This window comes from Thunnus albacares, chromosome 9 (genome assembly GCF_914725855.1).
Source record: "Thunnus albacares chromosome 9, fThuAlb1.1, whole genome shotgun sequence".
Lineage (NCBI taxonomy): Eukaryota > Metazoa > Chordata > Actinopteri > Scombriformes > Scombridae > Thunnus > Thunnus albacares.
Window position 1 is genome coordinate 27164932 of NC_058114.1, and position 23758 is coordinate 27188689.

Consider the following 23758-nt stretch of genomic DNA (forward strand, 5'->3'; position numbering starts at 1 on the left):
ATTAGTGAGGCTGTCATCAATCAGGGTCTCGTTGGTGGCTGTTGTCTGTGGGGTCTCTGGTTTGCTTCACCCCTGAGCTTCCCCCATGTTTACTTTTGGGATTGAGGTGTCACTCAGACAGATAGATGGGGGACAGAAAGGGGGGAGCAGAAAAACAGAAGCACTTTGAACCTAAAGCCCCTCAAGCTGCTTGTCTTCATCAAGTCAACAAACCAAATCGGCTATGGAGCCTTGCGTATGATCCCCTCACATCATTTTCAACAACATTCACAATGAGACAGGAGACGGCCCCCCTTTACACATTATAAACATGCTGATGCTGCTCGGCTCTCTCTGCAGACCCACTCTGAGGAAAGGCCCTTCCAGTGTGAGGAGTGCAAAGCCCTGTTCCGCACCCCCTTCTCTCTACAGCGTCACCTACTCATCCACAATAGTAAGTATGAGTGTGCTCTTGCCTGGCCACAATGAATTCATATACCCACAAGTATAACAGGATCAAAATGTCAAAATTATATGTATATATATATGCTGAATATTTAGAAGTTACCTGCTAAACAAATCTTCAACATTCATCATCAACATCATCATCATTTATCAAATCACTGGTTAAGTTAAAACCAGTAAAGGTGTGTTCTTTAGTTGATAGTCTTATATTTTCATTGGCCCTCAACTAAACCTCACCCCTGTGGATATTTCCATTAACAACAGACATCATAACTCTGTCAAACATCTCACTGAGGTGACATCAGAAAGTATACAGGCGATCTGGTTGTCCCTGGATGCTGTGGCTCAACAGAAACTTTCTCCCTGGACAGTTGAGCTGCAGTCGAGCCTTGGCAGGATGCAGCGCTGGCCCTCAAATTGAGACAGATACAAAGAGATTGCAAAGCTCAAGGCATTTCCTGCCGCTGTCTCAGGAGCCAGGCTATATAATACTAGCACTTGTATTATGTATCAAGTTCTAGACAGTATGTGGGGCGGGAGGCTCGAGTGTGCAGTTTCACTGTAGGTGAGAGAATAGACATGCTAGTGAATAAATGTGTCTGTCTTTGTGAGTTAATGTTAGAGGCTCCACAATAATTGGCCCACAGTGAGAAAATGAAGCACAGCTGTCATAGTGTTTTCTCCTGAAATCAAGTTGTTTTTCAAATTCAGTCAAATGGTCAGTGTCAGTTTTGGACTTCTTGCCAGTTTAGAACTGTGAGAATAATCCTGTGTTTGCATGTGTGTGGAAATTAGTGACTGTGTAGGCGCATGCATGGTTTTATACCAGACTGCAGCCCTGTTCCAAGTAATAATTAAATCTTCATGTAAGGATGTCATTGACATTAATTATCATCAAGTGAACGTTTCGATTTGATTAAAAACACAATGGACCTCAGCTTCCACTGGTGTTCCATTTTATTGAGCTGACCATCATCGGCCTTGGTAATAGGAGAATGAGCTCAAGCTTGTAACCACTTGCCCTGCCAAACACACACGCACACTCTCTCCAAACTACTCTGGTAATTGAATGATCTCCATATAATGGAAACAACTACTCTCCAACAATAGAGGCTGTTGTATGGAGGCAGAGAGCAGAGGCGTGAAGAAAAACATCAGGCTTCACAACAGCTGAGACTGTCTGAGTCCTGCCTGTCTGTCTGGCGTTCTAGTGCTTTTCAGTGGAATGATTAGTAAAATAGGGCATGTTTTTCACACTGTAAAAAAAAAAAAAAACAGAACCATTTGACGTTCAGGCAAAACATATGGTCGGGCAGTTTGTTTTACTGTTTCCCCTGGGATGTGTTCAGCAACAGATACACAATAAAAGACAACTTCTGTTAAAAAGTGAAGGAAAAAAACACAGAACCAGACCGTTCTAAAGACCATTGTTTGGGGTTGTCTGGCGCAATGAAACACCCCTCTTTGTAGTTTTCTGCCAACACAATCGCCCCGGTGAAATTGGGTCCCCTCTTGCTGTGCGTGATGACTGTGTGTTTAGAGGCACAACAATAGATGACTGGAAATGGCTCTTACAAATGTTCCCGCACCTTTATCCTTATCTCTACAGGTGAGAGGACATTCAAGTGTGACCAGTGCGATGCCACCTTCAAGAGGAAAGACACGCTCAATGTTCACATCCAGGTGGTGCACGACGGCCATAAGAAGTATAAGTGCGACCTGTGTGAGAAGGCCTTTGTCACTCCTTCAGTCCTCAAGAGCCACAAGAAGGTGAATGAAAAGAGCTTGAGCCAGACAACCTCAATCATAGACAGTGATTGCATGTCGGCTGGGGCTGTCGCTTTGTCACGAAATTGACTTCAACTGAAATTGTTGTTTATTTGAAATGCAAAGAGGTGAAAAATAACAGTTTGAAAATTACTTACGAAAACTTGCCAAATCATCTTGAAATACTGCTTTAAACTTCAGATTAATTGTGATTGTGTCACAAATTCTTTGAATTGCTAAGTTTCTAAGAATAAACTGTACCTTGCGTGCATTTTGAGTCAAAGGCAAAGTAATGGAAGCATTCCTCTAAATTGCAGTATTAAATCTGGTTTTCCATCATCAATCTTCATCTATCAAACTGAATTTAAAAGGAAAGAGATGACAGCCCAGCCATCTACTTAACCAAAATGTTTCCATTGTTTCACATCCAGTCTTACTCCTCGTCTCTAGAAAGTGATGCAGCTAACTGTACTAATATCTTGGACTGTCAAACCAAACATCCATCTTGACCGTTGCTACCCATAAAAGCTTGGAATCAATTCCTATGTTGATTAGAAATGGCAGTTAGTCCATTAGCTCCGCAGGGATTCAAAGCCCCAAACAGATCTCGCTGCAGATTATGAGCCCTAAATCTGACAATGTCCGGTGTGGTTATGGATCAAGATTGAAACCAAACAGCTTCTTGGCACACAGCAAAAGAAAATGTCTCGGAGGTTGTCTCAGAACAGTAGGGCTGAAGACAGGCCTATGAACTGTCTCACTGCTTACAGGCGGCTCTGGAGGCTGCTGAGAGATCTGGCCTTGATCAAAGTCAGGTTGCCGAGGAGACAACAACTTACTGGCTGTGTTTATGTGTGCAGAGTAACCCGGCGTTTAACCATACTATTGTTGAGGTCTTATTGAATGTACACTTTGAGCAAACTGTGCCTCCCAAATAATTACAAATAGTTATCACAGCCATGCTTTGTTAGCATCAAAATCGAACCGCAGCTCTGTGCACCATGTCTGATTTTACACATATGATGAAAATCAAAAGTAACATCATGAAAGCAAAACATCTGATCCAGGTTTCCCACTATGAGCTTACCTCCATTATTCTAAGAGAAAGGCTGCTTTTGAATTACTAGATAACTCCTCTCCAAGCCCTTACAGATGTAGCCACTAAGCTTGAGTGGATTGACTGATTTAAACAAGTGAATCTGTCAGATAATTTGAAATTTAGTAGCTTTAAGAGTTGTACTTAATCAAATGTCAATTCTGATAGTGATGGAAAGGCCTATCTGACATTTTATGTGGCAAATGCAATTACTTAAGTTTGAAGTTTTATGAAAAGGTTGATGATAGCACTGAATGACTTGCTAAAAGTGACGTTTTTGCCGTGGAAATTGTGCTACAGAATCATCCGCTTTCTTTCTTCCCTACTCAACACAGGACAGAATTGATCCTTGAGTTTATGTCTGCATGTTTCCCTGAACTCTCATCACGTGTGAATATGTCGTTGCAGCAGTTGCTCGTGTAATTGAACAGTAATGCTGTACAGTACATTTCTGGCAGAACAGGCCCAAGTAATTCATGGAGCACTCTTGTGTTACAGTAAATGCTCTCTCCTCAGTGAGCCTGGAGTTGTGTTATATGAGAGGGTGTGTGTGTGTCAGCATGTATGTGCATGTATTGTATATTTTGCACATTGTACAAGATAGTCTCATCTCTGTCAATGCTGGGCTGCAAGAATGCACGAATCACTGAAAATTACAGGGTTGGTTTTTGAGTAGTTACAGACATATGGGCCATTTAAATATAAAAACTTTTGATGATTACCTACAACCCCCCGTAAATTCCACACTTATGATTTAGAACCTGATGTTCTCCAGTGCAATTGCTTGCGTTCCCTTCGGCTATCTGTTTATGAAGGTGGAAAATGTTTTCTCTGTTGTACAAACAACTAACTAAATAATGCAGCACGGCTCCATCTGGGACACATGTGTTCGTATATGTGGATTTGTTTGTGCATGATTGTGTGTGAGTGTGTGTGCATGTTTGGAAACTCACATGGATGTATGCATGTGTATGTGTGTGTCTGTGTGAGCATGTGTGTGTGTTTCTGTGTGTGTGTGTGTGGATGGAGCCTTTGTAACGAAACACCCGAGGTGTCAGAGGGACACAGTGGGGTGATGGAGGAAAGGATGGGGGCCCAGAGAGGAGGTGTTCCTGTATTGTTGTACTGCTGTTGAAACTGTCGCTCTGAGTTTGAGCCTTTCAAACTCACGATTATTCTCGGGGAATTTACAACAGGCCAGGAGAGGAATTCAGAGCGTACTTTTCAACAAGGAAAGAGGGAAGGAGAGGAACGAGGGGGAAGGGGTGAAGGGAAAGGTACAGGAGGTAGTACACCCTTTCCACATGCCCTTCTTCCCTGTTTGCATGTGCAGCCCTTATGAGTCCACAGAGCTCAACATAGTGGACTGCTGGGAGGTGAAGGGAGAGGAAGAAGAGCAAAGAGGAAGGGGAGATGAATACATACGTGCATCATCTGTGTTCTTTGATCCTGCCCTCAGGGCAGCTCAGTGGATCCATTGTCATGTGAACATGTGCACCTCCATTCATTTGTTAGTGCTGCAGTATGGGGGATACTGAAATTTAGTTTTTTTTTTAACCCAATCTGACAGGTCAGTTAAGAAAATGCTCTGAAGAGAGCATTTAAAGTGGAATCTAGATCCCGGAGTTGCTTTCACCAAACAAAAAGTACCAAAATCAAATTATGTTTGTATGTACAGTTGTTTAAAGATACAGTATGATAAAGCTTAATTCTCTATTTTTTAGAATGTTCTGATGAGTATCTGATACGTCCTGACATTGAATCCCAGCTATCACAGTAGATCACATTTTAGTTTGTAATGCAGGAAGGATGTGAGGATGAATGTTACAAATGTTTTTCTTAACATCATCCATATGTCTGTTTTATCATTTCCCTCCCAGACACACACGGGGGAAAAGGAGAAGATCTGCCCGTACTGTGGACAAAAGTTTGCCAGCAACGGCACGCTAAGGGTCCACATCCGCAGCCACACAGGTCAGTGGCCCTCCATAGTTCAATGCTTTAAGTCGACCTTCAGTCAGCTGCCATTACCATCACTGGAGTATCAGTGCTAGTCATGCTGTCGTATCTACACATGTCCATAGAGCTGTAAGTCATATTTCAATCGTTAGCTCAGTACAAAATTCTCCACTGGCATTCTTGCTATAATCAAATTGAACTTGGATTCTGTATGTTGCTCTAAATGTGTTGGTCCAGTCAATGACCAAATTATCAACTGTATCATGTTGCATTAGAAACAGACCTGGTCCTCCAACATGAGAGACCACATAAATACCAAGCCTGATATTCAGACTGAATAGAGGATTTCTTATAGGGAGAGAGGGCTATATTGTTTTGTTTTGCAGCAACCAAACAGTACAGAGTGATGAACCCACCTGCTGACATCATTTTAAAGTTACACAGAAGAAGCAGTGGTGGCCAAACTTTTGGATTTTCATGACAGTCAGTAAATATGTTGATTTAAGAGTTGTTACTTCCAAAAGTCAACTTGTAGTCAGTGTGGCGAGGTCACTTCCAACATGTAAAAATGTTCTAACATTAAAATTCAATGCCTGCACCAGCCTTTGCACCGCCACAAAAATAGAGCCCTGGATGTTCATTAAACTGCCTTAAACTGGAAAGCTACACATTCCTGTGCGTTTCCTTACCAACAGACTGGTGCAGAGACCTGGCACGGCCACACACACACTTCTTGGCCTCTAAACTCCTTCACTCACTCTGTCTCTCTGCCCGCTCCTGGCTGTCTCCCTCTTTTCCTTTCTAACACTTAAACTTCATCTCTCTGTCCTTGCCATGTTCCCTCCCCATTGTTACACAGTGCTACTGTCTTTTTGGGATTGAATATGCCATTTTACTTTGTTTACCTTCTGGAACAAGACACAGCTGCTGATGGCCTTTTAAGCTGAATAGGTTTGTCAAAAATGGCAATTTTCTGTAAAGCATACCAGTCTTCCTGTCTGCGGAATGTTTTCTGATCTTCCCATTGAATCCAGGTGCAGGAATGGCATCATTACCAGCCCACATAAATGTCTTAGTCAGCTTCATTAGCTTCACACCTTTTTACCTTTGGATTCCACAGCTCTTATCATATTAACAGTTATTTCAGCCCAAATCATATATGTGTAGCCTCTCTTCAGGTGTTGTTAAGGTTAGTGTGTATTGTTCAAAGTGTGTATGTAATTGAGCGTCGGTAAAGCAGTGTGGTAGCAGGACGATGGTCCTTTGACAAGTCTACCACACTCTGTCAACAGCCTCCTTTGTATCAGTGTGTGTGCGAGCTGTTTATGTGTGTGTTTTCATACATGTGTATGTGTGAAGGACAAACCAACAGAAAGGGAGAATGTAAACCAGTGTGGGCCGCAGCCCAGTCTGATTGTATTTATATAGAATAAACAAAAGAGAGGAATGCTGGGGGAGGGGTGGGAGCCGAGGGGACACCTCAAAGAAAGAAAGGAGTAAAGAGAGAAAAGACCACTCCAAGAAAGCATCCAGCAGGATGACCCTTGACCCTGACTGGCTGTAAATCTGTCCCCTCATTCTATAGACTGGGATTTTTTTGTTTGTTGTGTTTTTTTGTGATGGGGGAAAAAAGCTTTGGTGAAAAGTGTGAGTCGTTCCCTGAGCGACAATCCTGACAAGACTCATCTTGTTTTCAAACAGTGAAGGGTAATTTCGTTGGCACACATGGCTCATGTAACTCATCCTTGGGTATGTAAATTGTGTGATAAATGTGGAATGTGTAAATCATAAAACAACCCCGTTAATGTAAGTAAAACTTTAGAGATGGCTAGTTATTCTGTCAGTAATCTCTTAAAAAAGGCCACCAGCTGAGGTGAAGACCTTTAAATCGACAGCTTCTCTGGATGGCAGACAGGAAAGCTTGATCTTGTTTGTCTTCCTGCTTCACAGGAACAAGTCAGCATTGATTATTTACCTGCTAAACACAGAGGACTTTGTTTTGAGGAGGATTCCTTGGAGATTTCCTTCCCCGATCATTTTACCAACACTGAAGAGAATTATGAGAGAAATGGGCAAAGTGAGAAACAGCTTTAAATAAAAAAATTGGAAACATAAATCTCTGTATATTTGTATATTTATACTGCATATTTGGCTTGGGTTATGTTTCAGTTTAATTTGGTTTGAACATCATGCTGAGCTCAGACAAATTAGTTGTAGCGCGACAGAGGCAGGCGTCTCATAGAACAGCCTTTATGAGATCACCAACAACCCATAAAGTGTGAGCTGTCAAAAACTTGGACGTGGATGTTGAAGACGTTGTGGAACTCAGTAGTCATGATGGATGTTTCTGTCATTTTCTAAATTATTCTTTTTGGCCCCATCATGATGCAAATGTGTCCTTCTCCACATCAGAGCTCAGTGTGAGTAGATTTTCCCAACATGTGTGCCATGATGTGGTAAATAACCAAAGTGGGGTCATGAAAAATATTAATGTCAAGGGAGATGTTGACAGAACCCAGTGCCTCGGTGTCATACTGACATCATAGGACATGTCATGTTTGGGCACAATCCCTAGTGTTAGACCATGAGCTGTGTTGCAACAAATCAGTGTTATATGCATTTTAACCCTTAAAAATCATGATTTAGTGTCCATGTTGTAAATACAGATTTTCCACATGTCTAGTCAGGCGAGGATGTCTCTAGTGTGTTTGCACAGGTTCAGCAGACAAAAAAAAACCTTGACTATGAAACACATCAATAGTTCAAGTGAGTTGTTCATGACCATCAACATTGTAACACACTGCAAATGTAACAGACAGAAACATGAGACAGAATAAAACGAAGAATAGCCACCACTACAAAGTGTCGACTCTACACTGTTGAATTTAACTAGGACACTGACATGACTGAGTTAAAAGCAAAACAGAGACGCCATGCTGAGAATTCACTGGAATTGTCTCATTTTACTACAAACAAAAATCATCAGAATGATTTAAAGTTGCTATAAAAATTCACACATGGCTTTAAGGCAGCATCCCAGCAATTTGTTATTGCACTTCTGTGAAGTTTTTAGATTTATGGTCAAAATTGAAGCAGCAGAAACTGACTGTTTGACTCAAGTATACTGTAGGTCATGCTCCCAAAATATCCCATAATGCATGACATGATCAGGGTTATTTTCTCAGCTTATAGAGAGCTACATTCAGAGTCACAGCAGACATGATACGACCTGTGTAAATGTGTAAAATCAGTGGCATACCTCTTTGATGTACTAATCAGTCAGTAATCAAATGAAGGCACAATAGAAGGAGCCAGTGGCAAGTCAACAAATTAACAAGTCCAAGTTCTCACAGATCCAGGACACAGGGGAACTGTCATTGTCAAAGCCTATAGTCTGTTATTATCAGATTATATACAGTAGATGATATACATATGGGCCAAAACTCAGTGTCTGGTTTTCCTCAGAGACGTAGAGTAAGAGTATGGTTCTGTAACTTTTGCACCACAGATGACTAGTGAAGTAGATCTCCCTCACTGTACTAAAGGCTTGTGTTACAGTTGTGTGCTACATGAAACATTTTAACATCAGAAAATTGCTGCTACTTAAATTTAGATTCTATGTGCATTTTCTGTTGTGTAATTTACTTTGGATTGCTGGGATTCAGATTGCTCTTTGGCACAAGATCAGAAGGCTGCTTTTTTTGTGTGCAAATAGGCATTTGTCAATGAGACAACTATTAATATTCATGTCAGTATACAGCACACTCCACTAAAGTATTTTGTTCTTGAAAAATGCCGTCTTAATTTCTTAAACACGCACTAGCTATACCACTGGCACGAGACAGAGGATACTAATTGTTTTGATCATGGTTTCATTTTTTTATGGTAATTATACACAGCCATATTTTGATGTTTTAAAAAGCTACACATTGCAGCTTTAAGTGATTTCAAAACAGAACAACTGCCCTCAAATGGACATCTGGTAGAACTCTGGAATCACTGAACCTATTAACGCACAGATGATTTTGTTTGTCTTGACTGTGGTCATGGTTACAATCTTGTAAAGTAAAATCACCATGTACTGAATGATTGTCTGTCCCTATGATGAATAGTGCTTCGCTATAATGCTATATATAGCTTTAACTCCTTTTTGGTGCTGGGCAGATGCTTTATTTGGATTGAGGATTGTGTTTTGGGACACGTGTCAGGAGTTCAGATCTGCTGCATGTGTGGTAAGGCGAGTCTGTGGTTAGGCTCGGGCATGGACTTGTCTGATACAGGTATCTTCACATGGAGAATTGTTTGAGGAAGTGGAGAAATCTACCGAGACCCCAGCTATAATGGAAAGGTCAAGTGTAAAAGTTGTCGGGCGTTCCTACAGCTCATCAAAGGCAATCTCTTATCATCTCCAACACACCAATATCACATTACCTCCGTGGCCCCTGTCGGCATGTGGCACAGGGCAGAGAGAAGGACAGTGGAGGGCCACTGTCTGGCTGAACTGGAGGAAGCCAGGAATTAATTTCTGATGGACAGCACTAATGTCTTTCAGACCAGAGCCCGAAGCTACAAAGCGTTCTCCATAACACGAACGCTGTGCGGCAGGCAAACGACAAAGCCGACCATCTGCTAACCAGACACACGGCCGTATGCACACATATACAACACACGAGGGGTGCCAAACGGATCGATTAGCAGACAAGGAGTGTGAGGGCCACAGCAGGGGGCGGGGGAGACACCCGGGGTCAAAGAGATGGTGTACTGTTTCAGCACATGCTAAATCAGTTACCATCTCCACACACATAAAGCCCTGGCTCAGTGCTGCAGCCACCCCTCATAATCCCCAAACAATCTGGCTCAATCTGGAGAATAAGTGGAGGGTTTCTAGTTACAGTAACACTCAGCGGAACAGACACAAAGCCTCTCGCACGAATAACAGAGACGAATGTTGCAAGAATGTTACTACTTAGGTTTCCTAGTAGCATTTGTTTATTTCCTGTTTCACTAAGAGATTGAGTTGCTCTTATTTTATTCCAAGCAGGTTGGACTATTGGAAAAGAAATGAAAGCAGTGTTTGTTATTAAGATTGAGTAAGACATGGGATCTGCAAGTGAGCAAATCTATCTATGAATGACCTCTTTTAGAATATCGAATACCATCATTTTCTGTTTTCCAGATGAGGCACACATGTCCAGAACCAGAGAGTGTATAGGTTAAGTAGGTGAATTGGCGTGCACTTATTGCGAGCCCCTGTGTTTGCAGGGTGTGGTTGTCTGTGCTGTGTATTCACTGACAATAGCCAGCTCCTGGGAGGGATATGATCCAAGGCGCAGAGTACACTGGCACACTGTGCTCCGGTGCTATTAGCACACTAATGCCTTCCCCAGGACTCCCCAAGGCTAGTGCGGGGCCTTAACCCGATACCACACATGCTACATAAGACATAGGATTTACTCTCCTCTGTCTCAAAACACATCTGGCATTCAGATTTTCCTGTTTGTCAACAAAAGGCCTCCTAGAGGCTGAAATTGTGCAGGAGGGGATTTTGGGACAGAATTGTGAGCTGCCCTGTGCACATGTTTTGGTATGTGTAATCAGTCCACATGTCACGTTAACCCTTTCCACACCAACGTGAGGTTACACGTTTTATTACTTTGCGTCACAGCGCTTATCCTTGTGCTCCTCTGAAGCCCTCTTGTGGGGGATTTATGGTGGATTTAGACCCCCACTTGTGTATCTGCTACATGACCGCTGTCGTATCTTCTCTGCTGGAAGATAGACGTCATGAGATGTGAATCATTTGAAAGATCAAGTCTAAAAAAAAAGATGGAGTCAAATTAGTGGTCATACTCCACAAATAGTTATATGAGTTTATCTCATCAAGTCAGAAAAAAATAACATGAAAAACCAGCAGCAATATTCAAATGAAATCATTCAAATGTATAATTTCCACATATACAAACACATTTGCTTCTGCCACCATATTAATCAATCCTTTAACATTTGTCCTCTCTACTTAATATTTAATGTAATAAACATAAAAATTGTCTTAAATATTTACTGTATACCTCAATCAATATTTCACATCTTGGCTGCATAACCAGACTTGGACCTACTGCAAGAAACAGAAGAGAAATATCCCTCCAACACTTGTGTTTATAGCAGTGGGATAATATTACTCCTCTCATATATTCCCCAGATGGATTTTCTGATTTAATAAGCATCTTTGCATTTTGAATCCCAAGGAAACACAGCTAATTAACCTTATTACTTAAAGGGGCAAAACATCTCCCCCATCAATAAAATGACTCACTTGCCTATTCAACAATTAGTCACTGAAGAGAGATTACGTTACTATTAAGACATTAGATCGTTGTGCTGCAGTGATGTCTAATTTTAGCGTATCATTTAAGTGCACTGAATACACTTGCAGGAATATAGATGAATTCAGAGGAGAGTAGTCTTTATATCATAAGGAAGGAGACTTAAGAAAAAAAAAGGTCAATACCTTTTTATTGTTTGATTCCTTGATCTCGTTTTAGTTTCCTGAACACAGGAGGTTGATTTAGATTGTACTAGTTTCCTGATTAAGAGTACAGCTATGCAATAAATTAAGCAATTATTCAACCCAGGTTTTTTTCTTGTCAGTTTTATACTGTATTTTCCTGTCTGAGATTTTCATTTCAGTGCACTTCTATAGGTTACCTCATATCCTTTTTATAGATTAGTAATCAACTGTGGTGCTCCTATCTGGCCCATGGATCAGCACAGGGTAAACAGATCCATGTGTCCATGGACTGTTTGACTGACAGCCTGTCACTTTCTCTTTGTCATCATCGGTGTGCGCTCAGATAGGATCTGTAGGAGTTCGGCTGAACTGCTTTTGATCCAGCTAGGATAAGCCGCATTGCCTCTGATGTGCTCCTAAACTACTGGCCAGTTGTTGCTCAGACAGCAAGCCGTGAATTCAAGCCAACACAAATGTTTGCTCTGGAGTGAATAGTGAAATGACTGGTTCAAAGTGAATAATATCTGTTGTACCAGTAGCCCGGTCAGATCTGTGTTAGAGCATGTCAGGAACAGCACCTACAGGAAGGCACAGGACAGAGGTATTGTAGCAGCACACACACCTAAACTATCCGTGAGGCAGGACGTCACACTTTTTAGCATGGCCAAGATACTTAAATATACACATTTTTCACGTCTTTAAGATGGTCATGTTGGAGAACATCTTTGTTTCTGTGAATGTGTGTTTGTGATCAGTAAGATTCTTCCTGCGAATGTCTTCCTGTTTGATAGAGTTGAAGGTTGAACTTAAATCTGTATGGTACAGTATCAGTTTTATATATGAATGATGTGGTCTCATGCACACTGATGGTGTTTTGTTCCCTAGGTGAGCGTCCGTACCAGTGCCCCTATTGTGACAAAGCATTTAGCAAGAACGATGGCCTGAAGATGCACATCCGCACACACACTCGAGTAAGTTTTCACCATCTCTCATTTTCCTTTAAGGGTAGATGTTGTGTACTCTCCATTGCTATTAATTGCTACTCCACTATGTACAAACACCATTAGTTTTCTCACGTTACCGGTCATAATTTTAGATTTCACAATTAATAAACTTGATTGGATACAATATAGATATTTTGGATGTATAGAGTATCTACTCTGGTGCATCAAGTGCTGCTGACTGTGACACAGTTGTGGTTGTACTCAACAGTGTTTTTACTACACAGTAACCTTCAAGTGTAACTATGTGCCTTTGTGTTTTTATTTCTGCCGCATGCTGTGGTGGCATTATCATATATTTACTGAAGTGATAAAAGCATTGGCATGGTTATCCAGTCAAAGCATCACCAAATGCACCGTAGGCCTTTTTCATGAAAGACATTTTGACATCTCACAGAAGGAAAAGCACAGGTGTAAATAATAAACTTAATGATGGCTGAATTCCATTTAGCTGCTTCAGTTTCAGAGTCCTGGTTGTGCATGTTGGCTCACTGTCACACTATATTGTATTATTATTGGGCCACTTGAATAGAACGGAGCAATCGTTAATGTTATTAGTAACACCTGTGTTTCCCCTGCTGTGACAAATCAAAATGTCTGCTGTGAAAAAAGCCTTTGAAAACCTAACTGTACTGCTTTTAATGTTTTATTGTCTTCCCTTTCACAGCAGTAGTTTTGCCTTATTTTGATCCTTATTCATGACATTCAAAAACAAGTATGTTTGTATTTGGTTCTGTTTGACGCAATGAAGTTAACTGTATGTTCCTTTTACATTCTGGGCTTTTCTTTGTGTTTGCCTGTGTTAATCTTTGTTTGAGTGTGAAGCAACACCAAATAACTCTGACTATAAGTGTATAAGTCTGTGCTCTGTAAATCTAAATCTCCTTCAGAAATCTAGAGTGGGGATTACCCAGCCAACCAGCTGTCCAATATACATTTTTTTATAACCACAAAACGTAAATAGAATCCGTGAGAGCAACATGCATGATGTCTACTAGATAGTAGTGAGCGATGATGCATATATAAACTTTCATGCAGGATGCAGAGAGATGAGAGAAAAAAAAGACAAGATGGTGAATAGGTGTAGAGACAGAAAATGAAAAAGCGACTCAGTCCCAGGTGTCCTACCGACTTTATCTTTTTATCTGGATGCTACGCTTCAGACTTTCTGTTTAGCTTTTGTTTTTTTTGCAGAGTGTGCATAAAGAAATTCTCACACACCTCACCTAGCGAGAAAAGTCTTGTCATTTCTTTGTCTTTTGTCTATGTGACACTCCCAACCCATTTAATCATGAGGTAATTCCCACACTCACAGGTTCTTTCATGAAGCAGCAACTAGTAATGCATACTGACACAAAAGACATTGTAAATACAGTCAAAAAGAAAATACACTTCATTCACACTGTGTTGGTTACTCACATTCCCTCTTTTACTGCTTTATAAACGGAGAACAGCTGACTCTCTGGACAACTGCTTACATTCAGAAGACATAGCAAACATTATTTTAAAGGCCTGGAAATGTGTAGAGTGAGTCACAGGCTTGTGGTACTGGACGTCATGAGGTCATATCCTTGGTCGGGACGTCGCTCATTTCCCTGCGTCACTCCTCGACGCATTGAAGTTCTCCAAAAAAGCGACACTTTCCATGAGCTCGTTTTGTGCATCTGGATGTGTGTGTGTGTGTGTCGGCGTCACGTTTGACGAATGAGACTTAATATGTATTTCATCATAGATTTCCATCATCAATTTATACAGCTATGAGTGTGACAGTAGGGTCCTGTCAGCACTGTTAATATCAAAGATTTGTTCCCCCTTAATGCTGTCCAGAGCACAGCGCTCTGCTGTTACATCGTGTCGATAATGGAGGTATCCTGCCCAGGTTGACGTCTCTCAGTAGAAACAGGCAGGTATAATTTCCTAGTGAGCTGCTGATTAAACTGACTGATGTTTTGTTCCTAATGTTCCCAGATCTGCCTTTGCTCACAGCGCTCTGAAATATGGGCTGAACAGTTACAAACAGCAGAGCCAGATGAAGTCACTGTTCGGCGAAACTAATGTCATTTGGCTGAAGGAGCTGAAGCTCACTGTTAATGTACAGATGACATGAGATGGATGCGTTTGTAGTTTGTGTGTTTATACCACAAACCACATCATCAGCAACTAGAATGAAACACATTTAATGCTGAATCTGAACTGCTGGCATTTTGAAAATAAGGAGATTTTTAATAATGTTGTTTTGATCTCGGATGCAAATGGATGTGGCTGTGTGTTGTCTAATAAGAAACACACTTTTTATCTGAAAGGTTCCATATTTTGCTCTTGGGCATGAAGCCAGGCTGCTTGAGTACTGTAAATTTTAAAACTTAGAGAGGCTTTCACTGTTTTCATAATGAAATAATTTATGTTAGGGTTGTCATTTAAAAAAAAATCAGTCTGTATGAATAAGAACTAACATTATTTGTTGGAATTCATTTAAACAATCTCTACATATCTCAATCTTACATTTTGCTTTTGGTGTTGGTGCCATTTATCTCTGGTGAAGAGCAACAACAGGAGACTTGTGGTAATGTTGTTACATCACATTCGCATTTTTAAAAGGAAACTCGTATCATCTCTAACACCTACTTCAGATGCTTTGTTATCTATTCAGCAGGGCTCGCTAGTTTCCTTTGTTTTGTGCAACGATCACAAGAGAATAAGAAGCTAACATACTGAGAGCAAAAGGGCAAAAAATAGACGACAGTTACTGTGGATTTAAGTAATAACCCAATTACAGTACAAGTCTTTCTTTCATTATCACATTTGTTTATTGCATTTTAAACTCAACAATCACTGACATACGCAGAATAATAGAAACACATGAATCAAAGAAGCAGCCAGGAAAGAGGAAACTACGCGTCATGGCAACCATTTCCTGTAAAATCAGTTCAGGATGACCAAAATTACATATGTATATCATTATCATTATAATTTTATTTAAAGTCACACACTCATACAAAGCAAAGAGCTTGCACCATGGCTTCAGTTCTACCCACAAACACTGTCTCATGATCAGACATGAGCAACTGTAGTAGCTCTATTATTGCAACTTCTCTGATTCCTATCATTGAAATGTTATAAATATACTATCACATGAGAATATCCTCTGTACTGAAAACCTGGATGTGTTTCCTCAGTCTTCATTCAGCACCTACAGCAAGGAAATGAGCACTCTTAGACAATCAGTTAGCAACAGTCAGTATCTTTCAGTATATGAAAACACATCCTGACAACTGCACAACAACTGCACCCTAAAGCCTATGAGAGCATAACAACTTCCTGTTGGCATGCTGCTTTACAAATATCCACATATTTAACACGACACATGAGAAGTGAGGCTTTCATGGAGTAAATAAACAAGACTCCATCCATGCCTTTATACATTTGCTGTCTGTGGAGAGTGGTCAGATTCAGAGGAAAGATCAGGTTAAAGGTCGAAGGGTGAACAGCTGCTGCAGAGTGAAGGTCACCAGGTACAGATGTTCGATGTTACCGGGGTCATAGCGATGCATTCTGGGTACACCACATCACCTAAGTCCATCCATGTGTTTCCTGACCTTTGAACTTTGACCCCTCATAGATTTTTTTTTTCTTTGTCATACAAGAACCATTCTTCCCTTATGGAGAAAGAATTCTTTACTGGGAGAAGTGATCCTCGTTAGTGGAAATTTGCATCACACAGATCACCACTGAGTGTGTTTCCTTGAGGCCGGTTTCTCTCTCTCTCTCTCTCTCTCTCTCACACACACACACAAAGCTTTTTTCCCAATGCTCCCCTTTATTCTGTCACATGCGCACAAACAGTTGCATACTTAAATCCCCTCACACACATGTGCCCGCTCACACGCGCACATGCAGTGAACCTGATCTTTACCTCCTTTTGTATCCTGTTGTCACTGGGCACTCCTTGCCCCGCCCACATGATAGCGCCTTTCCCAGGACCCTCACTTCCTGCATTCACCCCGTTCCCATGACAACTAAGCTTTAAATGGGTTGAGCCTTCGCTATCAGCCAGTCTTGTCAAAAACAGCTTCCCAAAGAGTGACACTGGGAGCCAACTCCCACTATCTCCATGCTTCTTATTTCTCCTCAAGTCTTTTAGGTGTCACCGCTTTTTCCCCTCAGATTTTAGGTCACACCTACTTTTCAAGGTCGTCCGCCCATTTGAACACATGTACATGCACGCACACATATGCATACTTGGAGTTTTTGTGAAAACGCACCCACAGTGAGATAGCCGCTTTGACTGACACTGAGACAGTCCTCCAAAAGGCGCAGAGGAAATGTTCTTTGGTAAACTGATGAGGTGTGGAGACAGAGGAGTGATATTCTACAGCCCCACAGTGCCAGTGCGCTGATATACGTTCAAAGGGATTTTCTCTGGTGTGTTTTCCTTACTCTTTTGAGGAATCCATGTGTTTTTGATGGCCCCTATGCCGGTCATTTCCTCCCTACTGCAGGGGCTGTACAGTCTTTCATTTCATATCTTCATAAACTCACAGGGAGAACACAGGGGTGCGAGGTGAGAGGGTATCAGTGTGTAAAAGTGTGTGTGTAACAGGAATATTTCCACATCTTGTGTTTTCCACTGTGCCGTGCGTGTCTGTTTGCTTTTCTCCCGTAGCGTGCGTGCGCACATACGTGTGTCACTACACTTGTGTGCACCTTGGTGCATTATGGACACAAATCCTCCACCAGGTTGTGTCCATATGTGAACAAACTGGGGAAGTATTGCTTTATATATTGTTCCGCCGCACACTGACAGATGAAGTGCCCTCTCTAAATGCAGTGTGTGTCTGTGTGTCGCTGCAGGAGAAGCCGTATAAATGCAGCGAGTGTAACAAGGCCTTCAGTCAGAAAAGAGGACTGGACGAGCACATGAGGACCCACACAGGAGAGAAACCTTTCCAGTGTGATGTGAGTATCCAACCACCTCTACCTCTAAAGGATCAGCCAGCAACTGTCCTCACTCTCTTGATTCTTACATGTATTTGCCTGTGTGTGTGTGTGTATGTACGTGTGTGTGTGTGATGGCGCTGTGGCACCAGGCCAGATGTGGGGAAGAAGTTGGAAGGGGGGGGCGCTCAGTTAGAGGCAGATAGTGATCTTGCTTCTCTGGAGGGGCAGAGTGGGCTGATCTCACGTAAACACATTGAGAGGATCAGAGGAAGAAATTACCCTCTGCTTATAATACTGCAGGAGTAATAATTATTCTCAGAGACTGGGGAGGGAACACGCGGCAGAAGATGTTGTCCATGTTTAGAACAAACTTTTTCAATGCTGTGTTTAATCGCCATTTTTGAAAAATTGGAAACATAAGGCAGCTCCTTATATTTTCTTTTTTTTTATCTGGAAAGCCGCAACAGTATCTTAGGAATCTCTTAAATCCCAAATCCTATCTAACTCTCAAAACTTTTTAATTTGATGGATAAATATGAAGCCAAAAGATCAGTTCCCAGATTGTTGTATCTGAAGCTTCTACAAAGGATTCTGGGCAGCAAGACACCTTTCTAACAGAATTAACATTATATTGTTTGTATTATACTTGACAGTTAAGTCATGAACAATATTTTTAGATCATAGCTCAAGATTCCAAATATCTTTTAATTCTTTGATGAACATCAAAAAACAATCATAGGTCTAATCCATCACCCAAATGTGGATTCTCAGATACTCGTTTGGGCTGTGCTCAGGGAATCGTCTATATTTGTTGTTTAAGACCACAAAATCAGTATCCTATTCATCGTCAGCGAAGCATCACCAGAACGTGTCTTCCAGCAACATTTAACATTCATCTGGATTCTTTTTCCCCAGCTTTGGAAGAGACATTTTCATGTAAATAATTCTACACAAAACTATTAAAGATAATAGAAATAACATGTGGATTTTATTTTTGGGTGGATTTTAAGTCATACAAAAGGATTGCACAGTTCCAGGAACGTTTTCCAGCAGGCTACAGGGCTCTATAAGCTGCGTCTGTCATAACAGCATTAAAAATGTTGTAGAAGCATCCAGTAACATCTGGGTTACGATGAGACGAGGAGGCCCCTCTCTCATCAACTCCTGTCACCGTTTCACTCCGTGCAATATTTTACTGACACTGGATCAGATTTGTAGGTTGTTTGAAATACATTTAATTCCACTTGGATAGTAAAGCCAGAACATGATAGCACATCCATAAGAGTATGGATAATATGATAGATTCTAGTTGTATTCGTAATGCTAGATAGGCTGCAGTGAAATGAGCCAACTTTGAGCCACATAGTGGTTTGAAATCAGAAATTCTTTCTGCATTATAATCTGACAGGAATCTCAAAACGCCTCCATTGATACTTTCTATTTTTCGCCCACAGATATAAATTTTCTGTATGTAATTCATTGCACTGAAGGTCTTCACAGATGGAGTGAGGAGGACACATGCTGTGATTCTCAGAGCAGTGTGTTGAACTGCAGCTGAACACCAGCCAGTGGCGGATTACCATGATTGATAGAGGACGATGGAGTCATTTGTACAGTGTAAAATGGCTCATTTATGATGGATGTTAAGTTTCATGCATTCCCTCTCGCTACTGGTGGAAAAAAAAAAAAAGAAAAACGGGATTTCTGTCGCCAAGGTCCGCCACGTGTGATTTACAAATCATTCTGTGTCTCCGGCTGTGCTTGCGATAAGGCTTCACAGCTTGAAATGAAAACTATACAACTATATATTAAGCAGATGATTTTGGTAAACAGGAAAATGTGTGTGCGCTTTAAGTATAATGATTCAAATGCTTCATGTTTTTTGATTTGTAGGTGTGTGATCTGTCATTCAGCTTGAAGAAGATGCTCAGCAGGCATAAGCTGACACACAACCCTAACCGGCCCATGGCAGAGTGCCAGCTCTGCCACAAGAAGTTCACCAGGAACGACTACCTCAAAGTACATATGGAGAACGTCCACGGGGAAACAGAGAGCTAGAGCCAATTATGGAAGCACTGACTGAAAATGATATCTGATTCCTCAGATAAAGTTCAGTCTCGTGCTTCATGCAGCCAGTCTGGCCTATACATACTGTATACACAGATGGATAGATAGCAGAAATGTTGCTATTAAAAATACACACATAGAATATGGAAAACATTAGGGCGAGTATTTTGAAATTGAAATATAGACTGTACATTTGTAATTTTTTTGTCATATTGTTTAGATATTGTTTTGGATATTTCAAACAAACAAAATTCCAGATCTGTTTGATCTGCCTCCAGAGCCGCTGGGTCTGCTCAGAGGGCACGGAGGAAATTAAATGTTGTGACATTTCACTTGTAGTCCTTTAACCAGTGTTACTGTTCATACTGTTACAGCCTGACCTCTTCCACTGTACTATTTACTGACCAATACCTTACTGTACATTTGTGGCCAGTTGCCAAGTGTTAAAGAAAACTTGCGACCAAAGACCTTTAAGTGCACTTTTTTGTTTTAACTGCATTTTGCATGTTTACACCTTTCTGATACATTGAACACCTGTTCTTTGGTGTCCAAACTGAGCATACTGTAAGTCCTTTTTTATTTCAAATTTCACCATCTTAAAGTATTAAAACAGAATGGTTGAGGAGAGGTGGGCCTCAGAAAACAGCAACCTAACCAAATCTGAAACAGCACACACAGAAAGGTTTTATTTATGTGAAATCCAGAGAGTGTAAACATATCTCTCATGCCTCTTTGTCAGATTTACTAGAGCCTTCACTTTTGAAGAGATATGAATGACCCCAAGAGAACCAGCTGAGAAAAATGAATGGTGTTTGTTGCACCATGGAATGAAGATTTTTGTTTTTAGACATAATTTGGTGGACAACTTCAAACTGTTGTTGGTTCAACAACCCGTGGAATACTGACCCACATCATTAATTTAAGAATAAGTTTGGCTATTTTTTATTTTGTTAAGAACCCCCTACAGGATCCCTGTTAGTGTATGAGCTCTAAAAAATATAGGTTCAAGTGTTTTCCCATGACCTGTTGCGTGAAGACCAGTGGTGCTTAACATATGTTACTGTTGCTGTGTCCCCAAAAGAAGGGATGAAAAGCAAATCCAAAGTACTGTGCGTGTTGACTTTTGTAATGAATTGTTGCATGTTTTCATATGAATGGCCCAGGGATATTGTTCCTTACAGTATGTGTTTACATAGTTCTTCATTCATCTTTGTTCAATACAGTATGTCATGTATTTCCATAGAAGTGCATTTCTGTCCTGTTTTGTATCCAGATTCATTTGCTTTCCACATTTCCCAGCTGTTCATTCTGCATCTGTAGACTGTGAATTGTCACTTCACACGTTTGTATTTTGAAATGTATAAAACCTCATCATCACCTACCAAACATCCATTTCCTCTGGTTGCTCTAATTACGTGTTTGTGAACTGTTGACATTAGAGGTACAAGGAAACGCTTTGAGAGTTGATTAAAAGTGTTCACTTCTTGTTGTTAATCTAACCTCTATTCTTGGGTTGGCAGTCTGCTGGGAGCGAAGGCTAATTAAGGCCCTTTCTTTTTTGCTGAGGCCACAGTCAACACTCGCCTGATCTGTAAAGCCACACACTAAAGAGTCCCTCTGATGGTTTCTCTTCTGTGGATGCGGGGACTATTTCTCACGTCCATCCCCTGCAGACGCTCTCCGGTATCTCAGGATTTAACTCTGTGAGAATCCGATGTGTGGTGAACTGAAAGTGGGAGAACTGTGAGTCGTTCTCATCGGCGCTCTGTGAAGTTTGTCAAATGGGCTGCTGTTCAAACTCAATAAATCTTGTGTCGTGTGGCTTTGGCTTCCTAAAAACACATAACTATTGCAATATGTCTGTCTTCACATCTTTGAGTGTGCACCGTTTGTAGAACAATTAACTAATTACTATTGCTCGTGTTAGATTACATTTCATCTCTGTTGCTCAGTCAAAATCTGCATGTTTCCGCACTCCTATCAGTCTCTGTCAGGCTTCCTGAAGAGTGTGGTCAGTGATGACTCTGGTCCTCAGATCACATGTGGCCAGGTTGACCTGCTCTCCCTCTGGAGCTTGGTTCACCGCATGGCCATGCAGGGCGTGGCTCCTGCCACACGGCCACGCTGCCCACTGGGCTCGTGCTGCCCGCCGCCTGCTCTTTAGTGGTGAGGCCTCCAGGCCATACTGACGCACTCTCAAATACAGTGGCACTTATATTGCGTCTTGTAAACAGTAGTAGTAGTAGGGATTTCCAACAGTGGGATATTATTGTCTGCCACATGTCTTGTCTGTCCTAAACTGACAGGTCTGAGATGTCTGACTTGTGTGTTGAGATATTCCTGGTTTTCATTGATCAGTGTCTGTAATGATGTGTCTTGCCTGTCACTGTCCATGTCTAGGTCCATGTTTTCCAGTTTTGCCTCACAACATATGATTTTCTCATGGGACTTTCCAGTGACCCAATACCCCAGTGATCTTGTCCTCCACTTCAATCAAACCCCTTTTTTTTTCCGCCGCGTGCATCCCTTACTGCATGTGTCTCTCCCTTCCTGCTGGGTGTATCATGCCAAAGCTCCCAGTCAATGTGTTTCTAATTACATGTTTTTACTGGAAGCCCCGGTTTCCTGTGTTGCCTCCCCATTTGTGAGTGTGGCCAGACTGGGCCCCGACCAGTTTCCACAAAGCCGAACGCCAGCCCTGCCCACTGCGCAGGAGTATCATTACCACGCCGGCTTGGGTTTATGGCAGACCACTGTCACGTTAGGAATGACACGGACACGCTTGTCTGACCTCTCTGTTTGGCCTTTGTTGCCATAGCAATAGGTAGCGTTCCCTTCCAGTTCGCTTGACCAATGAAGGTGGAATGTGTGCCCAGAGAAGAGTGCCATCCAAAAGAATTTTAATACGATCAGGCAGGGTGTGTTTGGGTATTCTGGGTCACCCTTTCAGCAGTGATGGACATTCCCTTAAAGCCACATTTCTATGGAAACAGACTGGGGCACTTGAGTACCTAAAAAGCCTTGATACTGAAAACCAGCAAAAGGTCAAATGCTTGACACAAGCCATAGGGCTTGAGCCGAAATCTAGCCTGAAGAAAACACATACACACATACACACAACATTCTCATGGTATCTCTGTCTTGCTTGTTGAATTACAAGATGTTTCTAATTTAATCTTCAGACTCCACTCCAGGCAAGAGAGGGGTGTATCAGCTCAGGTAGACGGGAATTATTTCATTAGGAGGAAATTGGGAGAGGAACTGTCATTAACATGCCCACCCCCACCATACTCAAAACCTTCATTTTAGCAAGACACCACAAAATTGTCTGTGAAATTGAAGATTTTTTGTTAGTCATGCATTACAGAGTTTGACAATTAAATTTTTAAAGCTGCGATAATCAATACTTTATATTGATAATGATCAAATGACTGTGTGTATGTGAAGGGTGTCGCTTGTAGTAACAAACCCACAGAGAAATATATATATAGCTGTACTGAAGGGTTTAGGATCTTTCAGCTCATTGTTTTGGTTGTGCAGCACCAAACCTTACTGTTTTGGTTCACTCTCACTGCTCTCATCAATGTTTCCACATGTAGCAGGCAGCTGTTCTCAGTGAAAAGCTCTGAACTTTCTGTACATTACTTCTCTTGCACCAAACTGCAGACAAAGTTAATAACTAGCAGTATTTAACGGATAGAGACAGATATTTTCTCAGAAGTTGGTGGAGAGCCAAACAGAGTTAAAAGAGAATAAATATTGGACTTACATTCATCATGTGGACAGAAACAGTACTCCTAATGAATGTTGCTTTGTGCCTTGTGGTGGCAACTATTTACTAATGACTTCATAAGATGCTAATTAATAATAAATCAATGTTGTGTGTACAGCTTGTTTCCGCTGCCCCCAAGTGGCCAAAAAATCAGTTAATCTAGTCTTTAAATTATTACGACTCAACGTGAAAAATTGTTTCACCTC

At 41.3% G+C, this 23758-nt stretch overlaps 1 protein-coding gene across 6 annotated transcripts in view; it reads left to right on the forward strand.

The window, feature by feature from the left end:
• Positions 1-21274, forward strand: part of prdm5 (PR domain containing 5) — a 36802-nt gene extending 15528 nt beyond the window's left edge. For 5 of the 6 annotated variants that reach the window (XM_044362267.1, XM_044362270.1, XM_044362269.1 and 2 more), the window contains 6 exons: positions 340-433; positions 2054-2214; positions 5188-5281; positions 12660-12745; positions 17627-17731; positions 19607-21274. In XM_044362267.1, the coding sequence (XP_044218202.1) occupies positions 340-433; positions 2054-2214; positions 5188-5281; positions 12660-12745; positions 17627-17731; positions 19607-19771 (705 nt within the window). In that variant the 3' untranslated portion in view covers positions 19772-21274. Of the gene's footprint in view, positions 1-339; positions 434-2053; positions 2215-5187; positions 5282-12659; positions 12746-17626; positions 17732-19606 lie in introns of those variants that run through there. The other variant, XM_044362272.1, reaches the window with a different exon arrangement.
• Positions 21275-23758: the final 2484 nt, after the last annotated feature.